Consider the following 16436-nt stretch of genomic DNA (forward strand, 5'->3'; position numbering starts at 1 on the left):
TGCACACACACGTGTGCAAATACATACACACACACGCGCACAGAGCTATAATAATCTATTTCCCATTGCATAATTTTATCTTGCTTACACTGATCTTTTAATTCTTCAGCTGTCAGATCACCTGCATTACTCTCCAGGCACGAATTTTTTAAAAATAATCTTCCTGCTTCAGTCCCCCTCTCTCCCCCATTCGCTCTGTGCCTTCCAAACCATATACCCTCAAAGCTGTTTTTAGGTTTTGCTGAACTTTTTTCTGGCTCTTTACAGACTTGGGATACCGCCATAGCCTACAAATGACCTCCCTGTCTTCAAAGTCCTTCTAAAAATTACTTCTTCCATGAATGCCTATCAGCATTAATCACTCACAGGCAGCAGTGTGTATAAAGACATCAGTTCAGCTTTGAGATTTAAAAAATGTTAGGTCACTGGTACATGAGGGGATAAATTTGATCTGCATTGTCTTTCTAATTTAGAGTACGGGCTCCTTGAGGTGGGAGGCACATCACTCTGTGCTGAAGCACTGTGTTTATAGGTGAGGAAAGTTCAATGCTTGAATAGATCTGAACTGAATCTGAACTAGTATTTAGCCTTGTTCATTAGTTTTACTTGGGGAATGCATATTTTAGTGCATTTTCTTAGTTTCGATACCTAGTAATTATATATTGCAAAGTGGTCTGTTGAGGGCTGTTTTCCAAACTGCAATTTAAATAGAAATCTCCTCAACATTTCACAGGGCTCTGCATGACTTTGCATAGGCAAAAGAAGCTACTTGGTCTCACGGTGTGTCCTTAATATGGGGAACCCATGGCCACAGGATTTGGTGGATCCTAAAAGTTTACGTGTTAAATAAAAATCAGCTAAATTAATAGAATCAAAAGCTGTCAGGGGATATTAAGCATAAAGATGCCACTCTTGGCTTAGGAAGCCCCTGAGCAGCAAACCCCTAAGGCTAAGAGTGGACACTGGGAAAATGTTGTATGAGGGAGAGAAAACTCAAACTTGTAGTAGACTGTGTCAGGCTGCACAGTGGGCTCTACACCCACTGCCCACTGGCTCCACAACAGCTCCTGCAGAGCCAGTTCTCCACGGTCCTCTATGCCTCCTTCTGCCTCAGGAGGAACCCCCACCTTCACAGCTGATACACGAGCCTGTGAAAATGCTGTTACACTAATTTGTGCAATATGATTGCAATTTCGCTACCCAGAGCTTCCGCATGTGTAGGCATGAACAAAGGAGAAAAGCTTCAATGTTCTCCTTCACCAACTTTTCTTACATGCAGGGATCTAGTTTCTGAAACGCCGCAGTTGAGCCTGTGACCACAGTTCTGCCAGAGGTAGAAGAGGGCGTCGCTACTAAATCACAGCAAAACAAACCTCACTACGCGTCCGTTCCTTAATCCCGTTTGTCCATTCCAAATTGCCATTTTGAGTATTATTCCGTATTCCATACATTTGCCGACAATGTCTTATCCAGCTGCAATCACAACTTTGTGATACCATACGGCATATAATTCTTTTAAAAGCAGTGGAACAGATGTAAATTAAACATAATAGTGAAAACCTAAAACCACCAAATAGAAGACATTGCCTCTGAGTCACACCTGGAAAATAACATAAAACCAGCTAGACTGCGCATCAACTCCCGATTCTGATCATTAGTGCCGATGCAAACACCTTATTTAGTTATGGAATTTTTTGCCTAACATGTTTGAAACATACTTTTTTAAACATAAAACCCTTCCTCATAAAGAAGTATGTCCAAAGCAAAGTGAATTTTAAAAAAAGGAGAACTGAGATACGACTCTCTGGGATTTATTTAAAAACAAGGAAGGAAAACGATTGGCAGCAAAAATGGGAGAGAAAGGGACCAGCGGGGCTGCCGAGCCCCTGTACTTAGCAGTTCCACCACAAAGCCTTGCAGGGTTTCATGTATCCAGCAAGATTTTAGCATAACTCTGCTTTTGTCTCCTTATCAGCACCGGCTGCTGTGGCACAGCAATTCTAAGCATCTACCTTCTTCTCTTCTGTTCTTGCCACTATTGTAGTGATGCCAGGACGGATGAATGCTGTACTACAATCCTTCTGATTACTATTGTTTTTATGACCAGTCATGATTCTTGGTGTACTTTAAAATCTTAACTCCTAGAGTTGTGTTATTATGGGACAACTTCAACTTTCATTATTAAGAGAAGTTCACCTTTAAAGAAACAAATGTGTTAAATGTGAGCCTGAAAAGATTCAACATCAAAAGGCTAATGAAATGAACTCACTTGATACTTTTATAATTTTATTACTTATATGCCATTCTCATTGTATTTGGGGTATCTGATTAATGAGTGAGTTTTGATAGGATCAGCAAAAGTGCTGCCAGCAAGGCATAGAAGTGAGCAGAGATGAGGGGACAGCGAAGGAGGGCAGACACAAGCATAAAAAGAAGCCTGGCTGTGGACAGAGAGTGATGAGAAAAGAGGAACTCGTATCCGAAAGGACGATACAGCCTGACAGCTGACATAACTAAAACATATGAACTCATTATTTTTGAAAAATACTCCTCTTTTCTAATAATACATCTCAGAAATGACTTCCCCATTATAAGCATTCATTTGTTAAAAAAGAAAAAAGAACAGTTAAAATATAAATCTTCTTTAAGGAATGCTTACCTATGTCTAAAATCTTTATTTCTTGGTGGGAGCAAGTAAAAAAGAATAGAAAAACATTATTAGAAAAACATTCAGAAAGGATGTTAAAAGATGAAAAGAAGGCAACATTTACAGCTCTCGTTAGTGAAGTGGTGAATGATCGCCTTTTGTCTGCTCATGTCGACTACGCAGGTTAACTCTTAAAATCCACAGAATAATTACTTTGGGTAGATTAAATTCTCACAGATTACATAAGCATAGTTAAAATATTTTACCAGGGTAAAATTTTTTCACTTCAGTTTTAAATACTTTTTCAAATGTATTAAAATCTTTTGACTTGACTTTTTTTGTTCCCAGAAGCATTTGGAAACTCTAACTTACACAATGTCAGAAATCTATTCCATACTTTAGTTTGCAACAGTAATTCACAACTCCAAAAGTCCGAGATGAGAAAAAAACATACCTTAGCTCCAGAACACTAGTTACATTTCCAGATGGGAATATCCGCCGAACATAGTTGAAATCCCCCACGTAAAGACTGCCATCTATCCCACAAGCTAAGGCAACCGGAGCCAATAATTTATTACCATCAGCTTGACCGTTACAACTTGGACAGGAGATGCTGCGTCGTCTTCCATTGCCCATAATGCTACTAACAACTGGGGGTTGCTGCGATATGAATTGATTTTCACCATTTCCTTTGTAGAGGATTCCTGGCAGATAATATAAAAAACACAAAATAATAAAATAGTTTATAAAAACTTTGAATGTATGTACATAAAATGATGCATAAGTTTTCTAAATATTCTTTCAGTTGATTAATATAATTTAATGGACTTTTAAATGTTTCACCACCATATTTTTCTCAGTGCAAGTAACAGAACTTTATTAAAACATTTGTAGTTATATTTAAGTCACAGGCACACTAAAATACACACAAAGCATTAAATTATCTTGTACATAAAATGTAGTAGAAACACTAAATGTACTAGCATTTAAAACCCAAACAAGTTTTCAGTCATTCTTATTTTTAAATGTTAATAATTTTAATAGTTATAATTCAGAATAAAAACTGTCATGTTGAAGGAAATGCAAGGTGTACTGAATGAAATCAAGGTCTGTGTTCCTAAATCCTTACAGTTTCAAAATTCCCCAGAAGTGATTGAAATTCCAACTGTGCACATATTGTAAAAAAGAAAAAAATTGTATTTGCAAATTGTATTCCTAAAGTCCTACTATAACTAATTATGAATATGATGTCAAATGTAATCTAAAGTGGATTACTGCTGCAAATTGTAAATATTAATTAAAGAGCTACTTCAAAAAGTTGGAGATTGCCTCAATTTTACATTATAAAAGACTCTTTACTCAGCTTACAATAAAAATGTACCTCTGGCAACAAAGTCTGCCTCAATACCATGTCTGCAGTTATAGGCAGTTATTAAAAATGTCAAAACAACAAAAAAAATGTGGTGGCAGGCCAACCTGCCTCTTAAACTTAATTCTGCTTTGAGGCATGAAAGGAACAGTAATTTTGTGAAGACAAAGCAACATTCCAGCAGTATTTTTCTTCCTTACAGCCTCCATAGGGAATTGGAGAAGAAAAATGCATGCTTTATGTTAAATTTCCAGTCTGAGGAAAAAAAGTGTGAATTTACAGTGTGTTAAAATGTTGCCAGGACCCTCATTATTACATCTCTCAATGAATCCATTGAGGTGTACTCTACAAATGGTCAGCTATTATGGTTTTACTCGTAAGTTACAGTACGTCTTTCCGTGGTACAATCCATGTAAAGTACATGGCACTTTGTACTTCAGAGTGATACGTGTTTTATTGATTGTGTGCTCAGAGCTTCAGAGGCAGTTTGGGGCTGAGGGATACATTTCTCTTTTGAGATGCTTAGAAGAAATTTCAGATGTATTCCTCTTTCTCTCCCCACCCCCAAAATCCACTCTATACTGAAAAATATGAGAAAAAATACTTTGTTTTCCTCTTTAAATGTTTTAGGTGTCTCCACTACTTTTTAATGTTATAAAATTTAGGAGATTATAAGCGTAAAATCAATATACATGATAAAATTGGGAAGAATGAAAATGGTTTATGGAAACCTAACGGCAAGTAATCTAAATAAGTAATCTAAATCAAAAGAGGGAGAACGTATTTTTCATGAATAGTTAAAGCCAGAATGCATTAACAGTATACGAAATCCCCTCTCCTATGATTACATCATTTATGACAATCACGGCACCATAATTTTGCCTGGAATAGCCGAGTTCTATAATTTTCATCAGAGGAATTCTACAAGTCAGCACAGTGCACTATTGCACCTGATTTATTCTGTCATTACCTTGAAAAATTGGTCCTTCACATTTCTCCTCTATTATCACTGACTAAAAGATGTACATTAGACTATTTACTGCAGTAGTTTGAGATGTCCATACAAACACTGTCTGCACTCTCCTCTGAATAAATTTCTCCAGCTCATCCACCTTGTCATTACAACTCTCCACTTCGTTTATTCAATTAGACACACGTCACTTTGAAAAGTCATTACTTGTCAAATGTACTCTTGAACATAATTTAAAGCCACCATCAATTTACCTTGTGAACAGAATCAATCTTATCTATATATTTATAATTATAGCTCTTTAAATTTTTAGATGGATTACCTTACAATAATTTGCGCAGGGTTTTTCTGACATTTTAAATTAGGTACAATGACACCTTTTCCCTTGATTTGGTTACCTTGTTTTTCTACCAGTTAGAAGCAATGCTTTAGATGGTGATTAGCATATCGCACCAAATAAGCTCATCTACTAGTGGGAGACCTCCAAGGGACACCAGGTACTGCAGAAGTGATGTTCTTCCCGCTGAATTACTTCCGGGCTTCTTCTCTGCATAAAAATCGAGTGCGACCAACTCCCACCTCGAGCCATGCGACTCTGCTTATTTCACCTTTCTTACATGCTTCCAGCCAAATTTTTCCAAATTTCCTCCTGTTCAGCGTTGAGCTGGGGTTTCCTTAGCATGGCACCCTCCAGACAGTTGCTGAGTCGCACACCGGACAAATTTACCTTGGTGCCAAGGCACAGTTCTGGTAAATGTGTATTGCTCCTCACCTTTCCACTGAAATTAAGGAAGACTCGCTCACTAGCAGCTGGACTCTGTCCTGAAACAAGGGGCACAAGTGCCCTTGCTGACTCAAGGCAGCATCATTTGTCACCTGCTGTGTGCTAAGCTGACCACAGCATCCCAGGGAGGATTCACCTCATGGAAGGATTTAAACGGGAGGAGAGTATAAATGAGTGCTCATCCTCCAGAAGAGATGGCACCCATGTGCTAACTGCTCCCACAAGCAGCCGTGCTGGGGCTGGGGATATCATGACATGAAGAGGAACACCTCCTGTATAAATGAGGAATTTAATATTGGGAGTGAAGAGCGCTCAGTTTGGCAGGAGTGTCTCTTATTCTGTTTAATTTTCACTCATTGTGAAAACTGAAAGTGAAAACATTGTTCAAGATACTGTTAACATACAACAGTTAATCCCAGTAACAATGCTGACACGTACAATTGCTTTAGAAATAGTGTCTCCTTAGCATCACTCAATTTTTAAAAACAATTTCAACATTTTTGGATTGGTTTTTTTTGGTAAGCATATAACACAGGCTGACACTGTTAGATGAAATTATTAATGCGTATGTGTTTATAGGATCAAGAAACATGACATACACTCTAAAGCTGAAAGCATTTACCATATGCAAAACTTTCCATAAGTTCCTTTTTTACAGTAACAAAGCAAACATTTGAAAAGTTAGCATGAGATACCTAAAGTGCAGGGCAACTGAGTATTAAAATTAGCAAGAAGAAAATGAACTCCTTACCATTCTGAACATCCAATACATGATGTTTATCCAACGTCCAGCCCCCCATGTTGGAGGCATCCAGTTCATAACCCTGCAAAATGGCAGTCCGCTTTTCCCAGAGAGTTAGATCCAAGCAAGACTCATATTCATAACCTACAGACACTAAAATAACAGTAAATTTCCTCATTAAGTATAGGATCTTGTTCAGAAGAAGAGTTTAAAGAATGTGATTTCCTTAAACTACATACATTCTTCTGCTCTCCCAGGCTACCTGAAAATCCCTATGGCTTCCTTAGATGTACTGAAAATATTAAACAGAATTCCAAAATCCTTTAAAAAGCAATCCTGGGTTATTAAAATAATTTCAGTTATTAAAAGTAAGTGGATTGGGACAGGTACAGAGGAAAGCCATTTTGTGAAGTATCAGAATGCTATTGTGTTCTAAACTACAAGGAGTGCGCAGACTAAATACCATACTGTATTATTAGGCTGAGGGCTACTTCCTGGGGATGAACTAGAAGTGAAAAATGACTGTGGTCTCTTTTTCCTTTTGAAGAAAATTTTTTCTTATAAAGTTTAGATTAGTATTTTCCAATATATTTTAATATCCATTGTTATTTCTCATCTTGTTCTGCTACGTATTTTCTACTTAATGGATAGAAGTATTTGAGATATGCTTCCCTATTTTCAAGACAACAGTAAAAATGCAAAAAACCCTCCATAACACACGTACCAACAGCTTCAGATAATCCATAGACTCTCTGGTTGTATGCATCAGTTTTATCCCATATGAAAGTGTAAGCCAGATTTGGGGATGCAGGGAACCATTTTTGGAAAAGTCTTCCCACCACTGCCACCATAAGATGAACCTTCATTAAATTAAATGGTATAACAGATTGGGTCATAGTAATCTTCAGAACAGATTTATATCCTGCAGCCCTGGAGCTTAAGTATGATAACTTCAAATCGGTTCCTGGTATTGTCGTTTCTTCATGAAGTACCTATGCATTGGTAAGAAAAAAATACAGTATTTGAATGGTTTTGAAATTAAACAGAACAATGCAGCTATCATAAAAGGAGGCCTGACATGATGCTACATGACAATCCATTAGCAAGTATCATATAAATCCGGCCTTCATTTAATAATGTAAAAAATACATAAATAAATAACAAGATTTCACCTTTTTTCCTGAAAAAGGAAGTCTAAATTCTTTGTTATACTGAAGCTGCTTAGTTGATACTTTCTGCTGAAGGATTTAATCTCTCCTTTATTTTTATGTGGGGAAAGGAAGCATGCAGGAGAGGGAAAACACCCCCAACTGCTTTTTCCAAAAGAGGTAAAAAAGCATCTTTCATCTAAGTGAAAATAGCCCCTTTTTATGCTGCCACTCATGTCCCAATTATGGATACTTAATAAAGGCAGTAGAGTCTCTAAGCACCGCAAAGCTTCAGATTTGGGTTGGGATGTCTAATTGCTCCTGCAGGAGCAGGAAGGACTTTTAGGTGGTTTATTATTTGCATTATGTGTAGATTGTAAATACTTTGAACTAGAGCATTCTTCCATTTATTTCAAAGACAGATAAGTAGGATGCCTCAGGGAAAGCTTTTCCATATTTCCTGATCAATATTCACTACTCAGACACCAGCTCACCACTTTCTCATTTCAGAGAGGTGCAATGATTCAATTTTATTTTTCAAAGGTTCCTCCCCACCCCTACCTTGTCTTTTCCTCTGAGCTGAGGAGCTTTTGTGGGTGATGGATGGATGTGAGAGGTTTCTGCGTAACATGGATGAAGACAGCCTATATAAAGACTGTCCTATACCTCAGTCGGGACATAAATACTGAGAGCCAGCACTTCAGGTGAACAGCTACCAAGTATCCCAGCTTACTGAAAAAAAAAAGTATCTACACACATTTATAAAGATAATGTTTCTCTGGTGGGAAGAGAGGGCAAAGGACGCTGAAGAACAAGCCCAGCGCCTTGGTGGTGTCAAAGGAGAACTCTTGGGGAAGTAAATTTGGAAAGCTTTATTTTACTTTCCTGTCTCCTAGTCCTAAAGTCTGAAGACCAAACACTAATTAATATCAGTGGAAAGCAGACTTCAGGGAGAGCACTGTCACAAATATTAGGCTTGAGACTTCAGTGGGATCAAAAGCTGGCTACTAAATAAGTGCTAAGTTAGCTCTCTATGCTAGAGAAATCCTTGGACACTGCTTTTAAACAACTGACTGCGCTGAATAGGACCAACTGATGTGGTTTATGCTCTTGAGGCGGACAACAGGTGCTACACCATCCTCTATGTTAGCACTTTTGCTGGGATATAAAGAAAGATTTATATGGTATTAATTATATCTATCTCCTTCCCAATAACAGTAACAAAAAATCAGAAATAGTATTTTGACTCATTGTCTGGCACAAATGGTTATTTACATCTGATATATGTAGGCATGCAACTCTTCTTCTCCAGTAAGACTAGTAAGACTTCTCCAGAGCTGCAGGAAGTAAAGGAGGAATTGGAAGATGCTAACACAAACTAAATTCTGATTTAAAAATTCTTAATTCTTAATCTTCGAACGTTTCTTTTTTCCCCACCAAGAACCTGCCATCACTGAGAAGAAATGACAAGCAGTACCATCACTTGGAAGGAGGTGAGAGTGGCATCATTTCTGTTTGTAAATCTAGTCTGCTCTCCCTCAGTCCAATATATGCACAGTATCTAAGCCAGAGGACAATCATATCTTTTCTACACAAGCAAAACCCGCTCTCTCTAGAGAGATAAGTGATTGTGAACATGTTCCTTTTCTAAGGCTTCGAAGGAAAAACACAAACCACCTAGGAGCAAAAGACAAATTCCTCCTCAAGACATCAGCAGGACTCTCATATACTGCACATCAAAACTAGTCTAACAGATGGAAGTCTCTGTAAGAAAGAGGAAAAAAAGAAATAATACGCTTGTAATAGGACACAATTTAATGGACCTCACTGGTCTCCTGTTACGACTATTGCTTCTTTTACAACTGCAACTGTGGAAGAGCAGCGTTAAACACTTAGGTGGTCTTCCAGTACTCTTGGCTGAGGTAACTGGCAATAAAGAGGACACCTTGAAGTTTCAATTTCCAAGAAATTCCACTGTGTATTTGGATTACTATCAAATTAGAAACTAGGACACTCGTGCAGTTCTCAGTGAGGTTTAAAACAAAACCCAAACCCCTATTATTATAGTTTCTGCAGAAGCCTCAAATATCTGCTGGAAATCTGACTTATAACTTCCTTCCTTCCATAAAATATCCCCTGTAGTAACTTATTTTCTTGAGAACTTTAGAAATTTAGAGGTAAGGTTATGCATCTCAATCTCTCTCCCAGAATCAACCATTACAAAGAGAATTAAACAGTTTAATGTTCATCCGAAAAGTTAAATCATCAGGCACAGCAGAAAGCATCCTATGGGAGCCATGACAACACATCAATTGTAAAGCAATCAGGAAAGTCATCCAGTATAAAAGTCACATCAGGAATCACCAACACAACCAAGCTGTCTGTACTTTACCTTTTCCAGATAGAGTATCAAACTACCTTCAGAAAGGCTGATACCCTAAGGGGACTGAGTTACAGCCCAACCACCAAATTCTAATGGTTGACATTTTATTTATGGATGATCAAGCTTCTCGGAAGGACAGCTATGAAATATTTAACCTACAGGACTGAGATAAGGGTCACCTCAATTTTCACAAAGACAGAGTTTGTTGTCCTGAGAGTTCAACCTGGCAACTGAGTCACATAAATTGTGCAGGGCTCCTTGTTTCTCCTGGCCAGAAGGACTAAAGCTGTTCAGGCTCTGGAATGCTTTCCTGCTCCAAAATATTAGTATGATTCAGGTGACACGCTCTGATGGTATTAAGAATGCAGAATAAGGAATTTAATTCAATTAGGGGGAAAAATGCCTGCTGTGATTTTTTTTTGGCAAAATGAGCAACTTCAGTAGAGGATTTGAGAACAAATTTTGCAAATGAGTGCAAACTTTAGTCCTAATGTCAGAAAAAGATTCTTTGCCAAGAAGTAACAGCTGAACTGCTGCATTAAAATGTAACATCATCTTGGTTTGAGAAGAGTAAAGATGGCATTTTTAGATACAGGTAGATATTGGCAACTACTGCTATTACACACAGGTTGAGACCAAAGAGTACTAAAATTATACTTCTTTAAGTAGAAGTTGAAACTGCTCATTTCAAGATGGAAAAATCTTTTCCTTTTAAAAAAAGACTTCCCCTAGAATTGAGGCTCTTAAATGAACTTAAAAAAATAACCTTGAGTTAACAATATAAAGCAAGGAGAAATGAAAAGGGGAAAAAATACTTGTTTTTTCTAGACTTAAAACATTGCTGAGATACCACAGAGAAGAGGGATAGGAAAAAGCCTAGAAGAAACATGTAGAAACCTAAAAATGTGTCCATAAAAGAATACATTAAGAGGTGTATATAAAGTTTCAAACAGAAAGCCAAAGAGAAGAAAACCCGAAAACGTGCTGGAAAACAAGGACACATAAATGGAGACATCTGGCTCTAAGAGTAGCTAAGTGAAACTAGGAGGCAGCATCCATGTAATACTGGAATATCTAGACATCCTATTATACTGTCCTTTTAAATGATAAAATAGGTTAATTTCTTTGCTGAAGATCCAGTCACCCTGAAGTTACAAACAATCATTTTTATTAAGTCACTGAGGGCTGTATTTTACCCTGAATTCTTCTGAGTAAATACATTTTGCCAACTTCTGCTGTATAGTATTGCCAGTAGTGAGAGTCAGAGGAGAGGGAAAAAAAAAAGTGGGCAACCTTGAACATATAATTTGAAGGAAAACTTTTCAGTCTTCACTCTCCCACACACTTGAGGTGACGGAAACAAGCTGCTCGGGACCTGCAGAAGGCATCTTGCAAGCGTACGTAACAGTGGATAATAGGAGTTTATGAGAAGCAAAGCCTCAAAAACTCAATTTCAGAATTGCTCGTTGTGACTCACATGTGGGTTTCTGCCAGACCGCACTGCATATGTGGCAAACAGACATTTATTATATCAGGAAAAAGACAGCAACAATATTACCTAACACATATAAGCAGCTCCAGCTTAACCTGATCTCCCTCATCTGCATGCAGTTTACTGTCTTGTTCCACACTGATTAATTTCAGCTAGTTAAGTCTAGGCTAATGCTAACTTGCAATTAAAAGTAGATAAAGTCATGCCTAAGCAGTCCAAATTTAGTTAACATGTTACTTATTATCATCCCTCTTGAGTAATGATCTGTTGGTTCTGTGACCACCCCTTTACCCACTGCATTTGTTCTTTCCCCTTGTTTGCCTTCTTTCTTCAGTTTTCTTTTGTGCTGCTTCTTTGGTACAGACCCCTGATTAATTCCCCCTCTGATCAATCTGGGATTCATAAGCCACTAAGTACACTCTTTTGGAAACATCATCTCCAAGCGATGATGAAGCACTTCAGGGGATGATGATTACAGCAGCACATCGTTTTTTCCTGTAGTACGTGACAGTGAGTGCTTTCACACCACACGAACAGGGTGACTAATACTGACTGAAGGAACATGGGGAACGATTTCTTTCTTTGTGCCTTCATCCAGACTCCCACACTTTAAACTGGCATTGCCCCTTTTTAATGTAAAGATCTACAGCAGTTCCCCCAGAGCTGAACAGACAGTTCTGAATGGAATCTGGTTCTGTCCATCTTTTATCAGACTAGTGAATTTTTTGGGAGACAGGCTGTTGAGCATTATGCATTTCCAAGGAGAACCTGACCCTAAAGGGGTATGTCCCAGGCACGACAGCTCCCACTTGCCAAAGCAAGGGATTACACGTGTGATGAGCAAAGAATGTAGAAAAAAATACTCCTTGATGTTTTTTTACACAGTACCGGAACCAGATTTTTGCATACCTAACAACAGTACTGTTTTTACCTCATCATAAATGACCCATCAACACCAACTGCCTAGGATCTGCTGAGAATATGATCTTTCCTTCCAGCTGGTTTTCTAGGGAAACCAACTTGACCCAATGGTCCTGCCTGTCAGACCTCCCACCTCACTACTTTTGAATCTGATAGCCAGTTTCAACCACATTTGAAATAACAGTAGAAATCTCTAAAGATAATTCAGTTCCTTTAGGGTTTATTAAAAAAGGGGTCAGGTAGGGAAGAAGTAGCCAAGTTGGTACTCTCATGAGAAAAAGGCTGAATGCAGTCTGTGGGGGAAGGACTGGATGTGGCAGATAGCTGGAATTATAGCAATGGGTGGGAATTAGTAGGAATCCAGACTTCATTAGTCCCACTGCTCATGAAATGACTTGTTTACCTACACATCACAAGTGTTTTTTGAAAATATGTATTTTCTGACATTCCTCTACTATTACTTTTTTCTTGATTTATACCCCATCTATCTAAGCCATTTTCCATCACTTCAGGAACTGAATCTATCATCTGTTGCCAAAACAAGTAAATCAGAGCTGTTTTTCAGTGGACTGTGTTTTGCAAATACTTTCTTTTAATTGACTTGCAACTGTCAAAGGCACAGAAATGATAGTGAGGATAAAAGCAACAATTTTCTAGCACAGTCTAGATTTGTATGAGCGTTTAGTTGTAATTTCTTTACATCTTTACTTTAAACCTGCTCCTACCATGAACTGCTTAATGATTTTGTGCTTTTCTTAAGAGCTCTGCATGAAAACATTTGAATACATTTTCTACATTTCCCTTGAAGAGACAAGGACATTTCTTAGTGAATGGGAAAAAGAGTGCCCTATGTAATTATGACATTGTGAAGGTGGGGGAGAGAAAAAGAGAGAAGGGAGAGAGAAAGGAGAGGGAGAGAGGGGAGAGGGAGAGAAAGAGGGAGGCAGAAAGAGTGCTGTTTCACTAGGAAAAGTTTTATCAGAAATAACTAATGAGATAAGTATCACTTGTTGAAATGCAACTCTGCTTTAAGAGTTGAGGAAGACTATATTATGATTAGTTATCTGAGATGGAGGAATTTAATACATCTATGTTAGAGAAAAAATATTCCAGCCACAGCTTTTTCCATTTAAAGCAAGGTTTTGATGTTAAGTCTTACTTTCGGTATTACAAGTTGTGAAGTAGATTAGCACACACGCTCATTGGCTTGTAAGCCTGTCCTTAGTGTTACAGAGAGTTCTTTTAGTTTATAAAAATCTGAGTGTCATGCTATTTATTAGGACTAAATAGATAAATTGAACTGTATGAGTCTTTCAGACATAGTGGAAAAACACCTTTCATTTTCAGTTTCCGAGGTGCACTTCTAAAAAGAGGGCACTCAAAAAAGTCAGATGTACTATAATGTGTCCATTTTGATGGGCCAGCGCCTGATTGCTGAAGACATTCTGTAAATTAAATGATGCAAACAAATATAAAACCAGAACCTGGTGTACATAGATGAAATTTTAAAAATCATCACATAGAATAAATAAATTGGTCTGAAAATAATCACATATTGCTAATTTTTAGCACTTACTCAGAATTATTTATTTTTCAACAGTAGTTTGCACTCTTTTCATTATGGTTGCTTAATACTAGCCTGTGATAAAATGCTGTTTATTTGTAGCACACTTTACCTGTGTCTCTGGAATGATAGGACTATCTTCAGGAGAAATTCTGAAGAAGGTGGATAAAGGTGATGACACGATAACGGGGTTTGGCCTTACAAATCCGCTCAGATCACAACTAGGAATGTCATTCTCTTCCTTCTTCATGACCAGGGTATCCATGACATAAAAGACATTCCAGGGAATCCATACTGTGTGATACTGTGTCAGGAACGGTGATCGCTCAAACACCAGTGTCAGAGAGGCACCACCATTTGCTACCAAGTCAAACCTAGAAAAAAAACCCAACAGGGCTAGCTAGTCAGCAAATTCCCAAAGCCATCCACAGCCTTCATTTTATGGATTGATTCTTCATTCCATTGTACTGCTCTGAAGGCAGAATGGCTCTACTGGGAACAATGGAGAAATCAATTAAATTATATTACATAATACTTCACAAAGAGAATAGAGAGTTTGGGATTCTGCGTTTAAATTAAGCAAGCCCTTCTACTTCTACAAGTATATAATCAGCACATTTTACATTTGAAGAATGTACAAAGTACAACTTTGGTCAATCACTTTTTCCATGTCTTTTGTTTCCATTATTTTATTATCTTATTTTTACAAGCAGCTCTTCAGTAACGCCTTTGCTGTCTTTATGACTTAGAAGTGCTTCCAAGGGAACTTACATTCCATCTTGGCGAGTGATTGTATATCCATAGTCTGGATAGTGTAGAAAGGAGACGTTGACTCCAATGAGTGGCGTTCCATCAGCAGTTAATACTTGGCCCCTTATAACAGATGCAAGACTGTGAAAAAGATGCAGGATCAAATTACAAACTTGCTTTTTTAATTCTCTTTTTAATGAATAAAAGCTAGTAGAGTGAAAACACACACATGCATCTCTACATGGTATCAACTACCATTAAAAAAATTTTTTTGAGACTCTAACCCTTTTACAAGTTCACATAATTTACACTGTATAAACAAATGCCTCGAAATCTACAGATAATAATTTTGTTCCAATATTGTTGATTTTACTTTGGTTCATTTTGCCTGTATTGAGTTACTAAGACCAGAAATTCACTGAAGAATTTTAAGAACTTATAAACTCTTGATGTTCCCACTGTAAGTCATACCTCTGGCAGACCCTTAAAGAACAACGTACTTTTCAATTAGTATCAAAGCAATTTGTAAAACTGCAGGGACTATGAAGTACAAAATTTAAAAGAGCAATAAGGAACATTTGTGCAACAACTTTTAATCAACTGCTGTGCCCAAACACATTAATGCTGTTAAATTACTGCAAACGCAGTTGTTCTAGTGTAAATCATGTTCCTTCACTCAGTGAGATCCCAGACACCTGCTTCCTGTTACTGGTTTATTTTCAGGTCATTACTGCTTCATAGAGCACCAGTCAAATAGTTTATGCAATTATACTGTCGTGCACTTAACAGTTCTATTACATTAATTCATAATTTATATTATTTAGTGAGCTCAGTTTAAAAAGTGCAGCTTTGCTTTTCCTTCTGAAGTGTTTTCATTGCTTTGATGTATTTCCAACTGTGCTAGCCCAAATCAACTGGTTAAATAAAGATTTATTTAATCATTAATGAAGTGCCCTGTTAGAATACAGGTACTAAACATGGCAAGTACCTTCTGTAACCTACTGGCACTGGCAATTTGAATTTTGCAGGAAATGAGACAAAATAAGCAATTTGATACATTAAGAGAAAAGGTCTCTACTGAAAGTCCGTGCCATGAAATTTGCAGTCACAGTGGATCTTCTCCTAAACGTGAATCTCTCATGCTCTTCAATTTCTTTCATATTCATGAGTAAACGATGAGTCATGCTCACCTCTTATTAAAAGGACTTTCTCCAGGTATGACATGAGTGCTGTCTGCTCCAATGAGAAAACTGATCCGGTCATAAAATGCTTTGGCAGCTTGCTGAGATGGCGACTGTTGGCTTTGGCTGATAATATCTTGGGGATCAGGTAGTCCACGACAGTAAGGCTGGTTTTGGCAAGAACTCTGCAAACAGCAGTCAGGATCCATACAGTCAACTAGCCCATCTGTTGGCAGAAAGTCACAAAAATGAAGAAACTCTTCCTCCTGTCCCCTTGCATGTGAATGAGCCAGCCAGCAGAGAGATTAAAAAAATTATGTAGTATGAAAGAATACTAATAATTAAGATTTTAATGAATTCACCTTCAATTGAGGAAAGAGAGTTTGTTTCCACCGACTTCTTAAACTCCCATGGAAATCCATGCAAGCTGAATACACTCAGTATCGTGCATAAATTAAACCTATTTATTCGATACTTTTCTAAAA

The 16436-nt window shown here is 37.6% G+C and overlaps 1 protein-coding gene across 13 annotated transcripts in view; it reads right to left on the reverse strand.

Moving 5' to 3' along the window:
- TENM3 (teneurin transmembrane protein 3) overlaps nt 1-16436 on the reverse strand; it is a 432264-nt gene that overhangs the window by 42042 nt on the left and 373786 nt on the right. For 10 of the 13 annotated variants that reach the window (XM_076336476.1, XM_076336471.1, XM_076336468.1 and 7 more), the window contains 7 exons: nt 15961-16177; nt 14792-14911; nt 14133-14394; nt 7237-7504; nt 6522-6665; nt 3102-3351; nt 2660-2680 (listed from right to left, as the gene is read on the reverse strand). In XM_076336476.1, the coding sequence (XP_076192591.1) occupies nt 2660-2680; nt 3102-3351; nt 6522-6665; nt 7237-7504; nt 14133-14394; nt 14792-14911; nt 15961-16177 (1282 nt within the window). The remainder of the gene's footprint in view (nt 1-2659; nt 2681-3101; nt 3352-6521; nt 6666-7236; nt 7505-14132; nt 14395-14791; nt 14912-15960; nt 16178-16436) is intronic. The other 3 variants (XM_076336477.1, XM_076336469.1, XM_076336467.1) reach the window with 1 other exon arrangement.

The sequence above is a fragment of the Aptenodytes patagonicus genome, chromosome 4 (genome assembly GCF_965638725.1).
Source record: "Aptenodytes patagonicus chromosome 4, bAptPat1.pri.cur, whole genome shotgun sequence".
In the NCBI taxonomy this organism is placed as follows: Eukaryota; Metazoa; Chordata; class Aves; order Sphenisciformes; family Spheniscidae; genus Aptenodytes; species Aptenodytes patagonicus.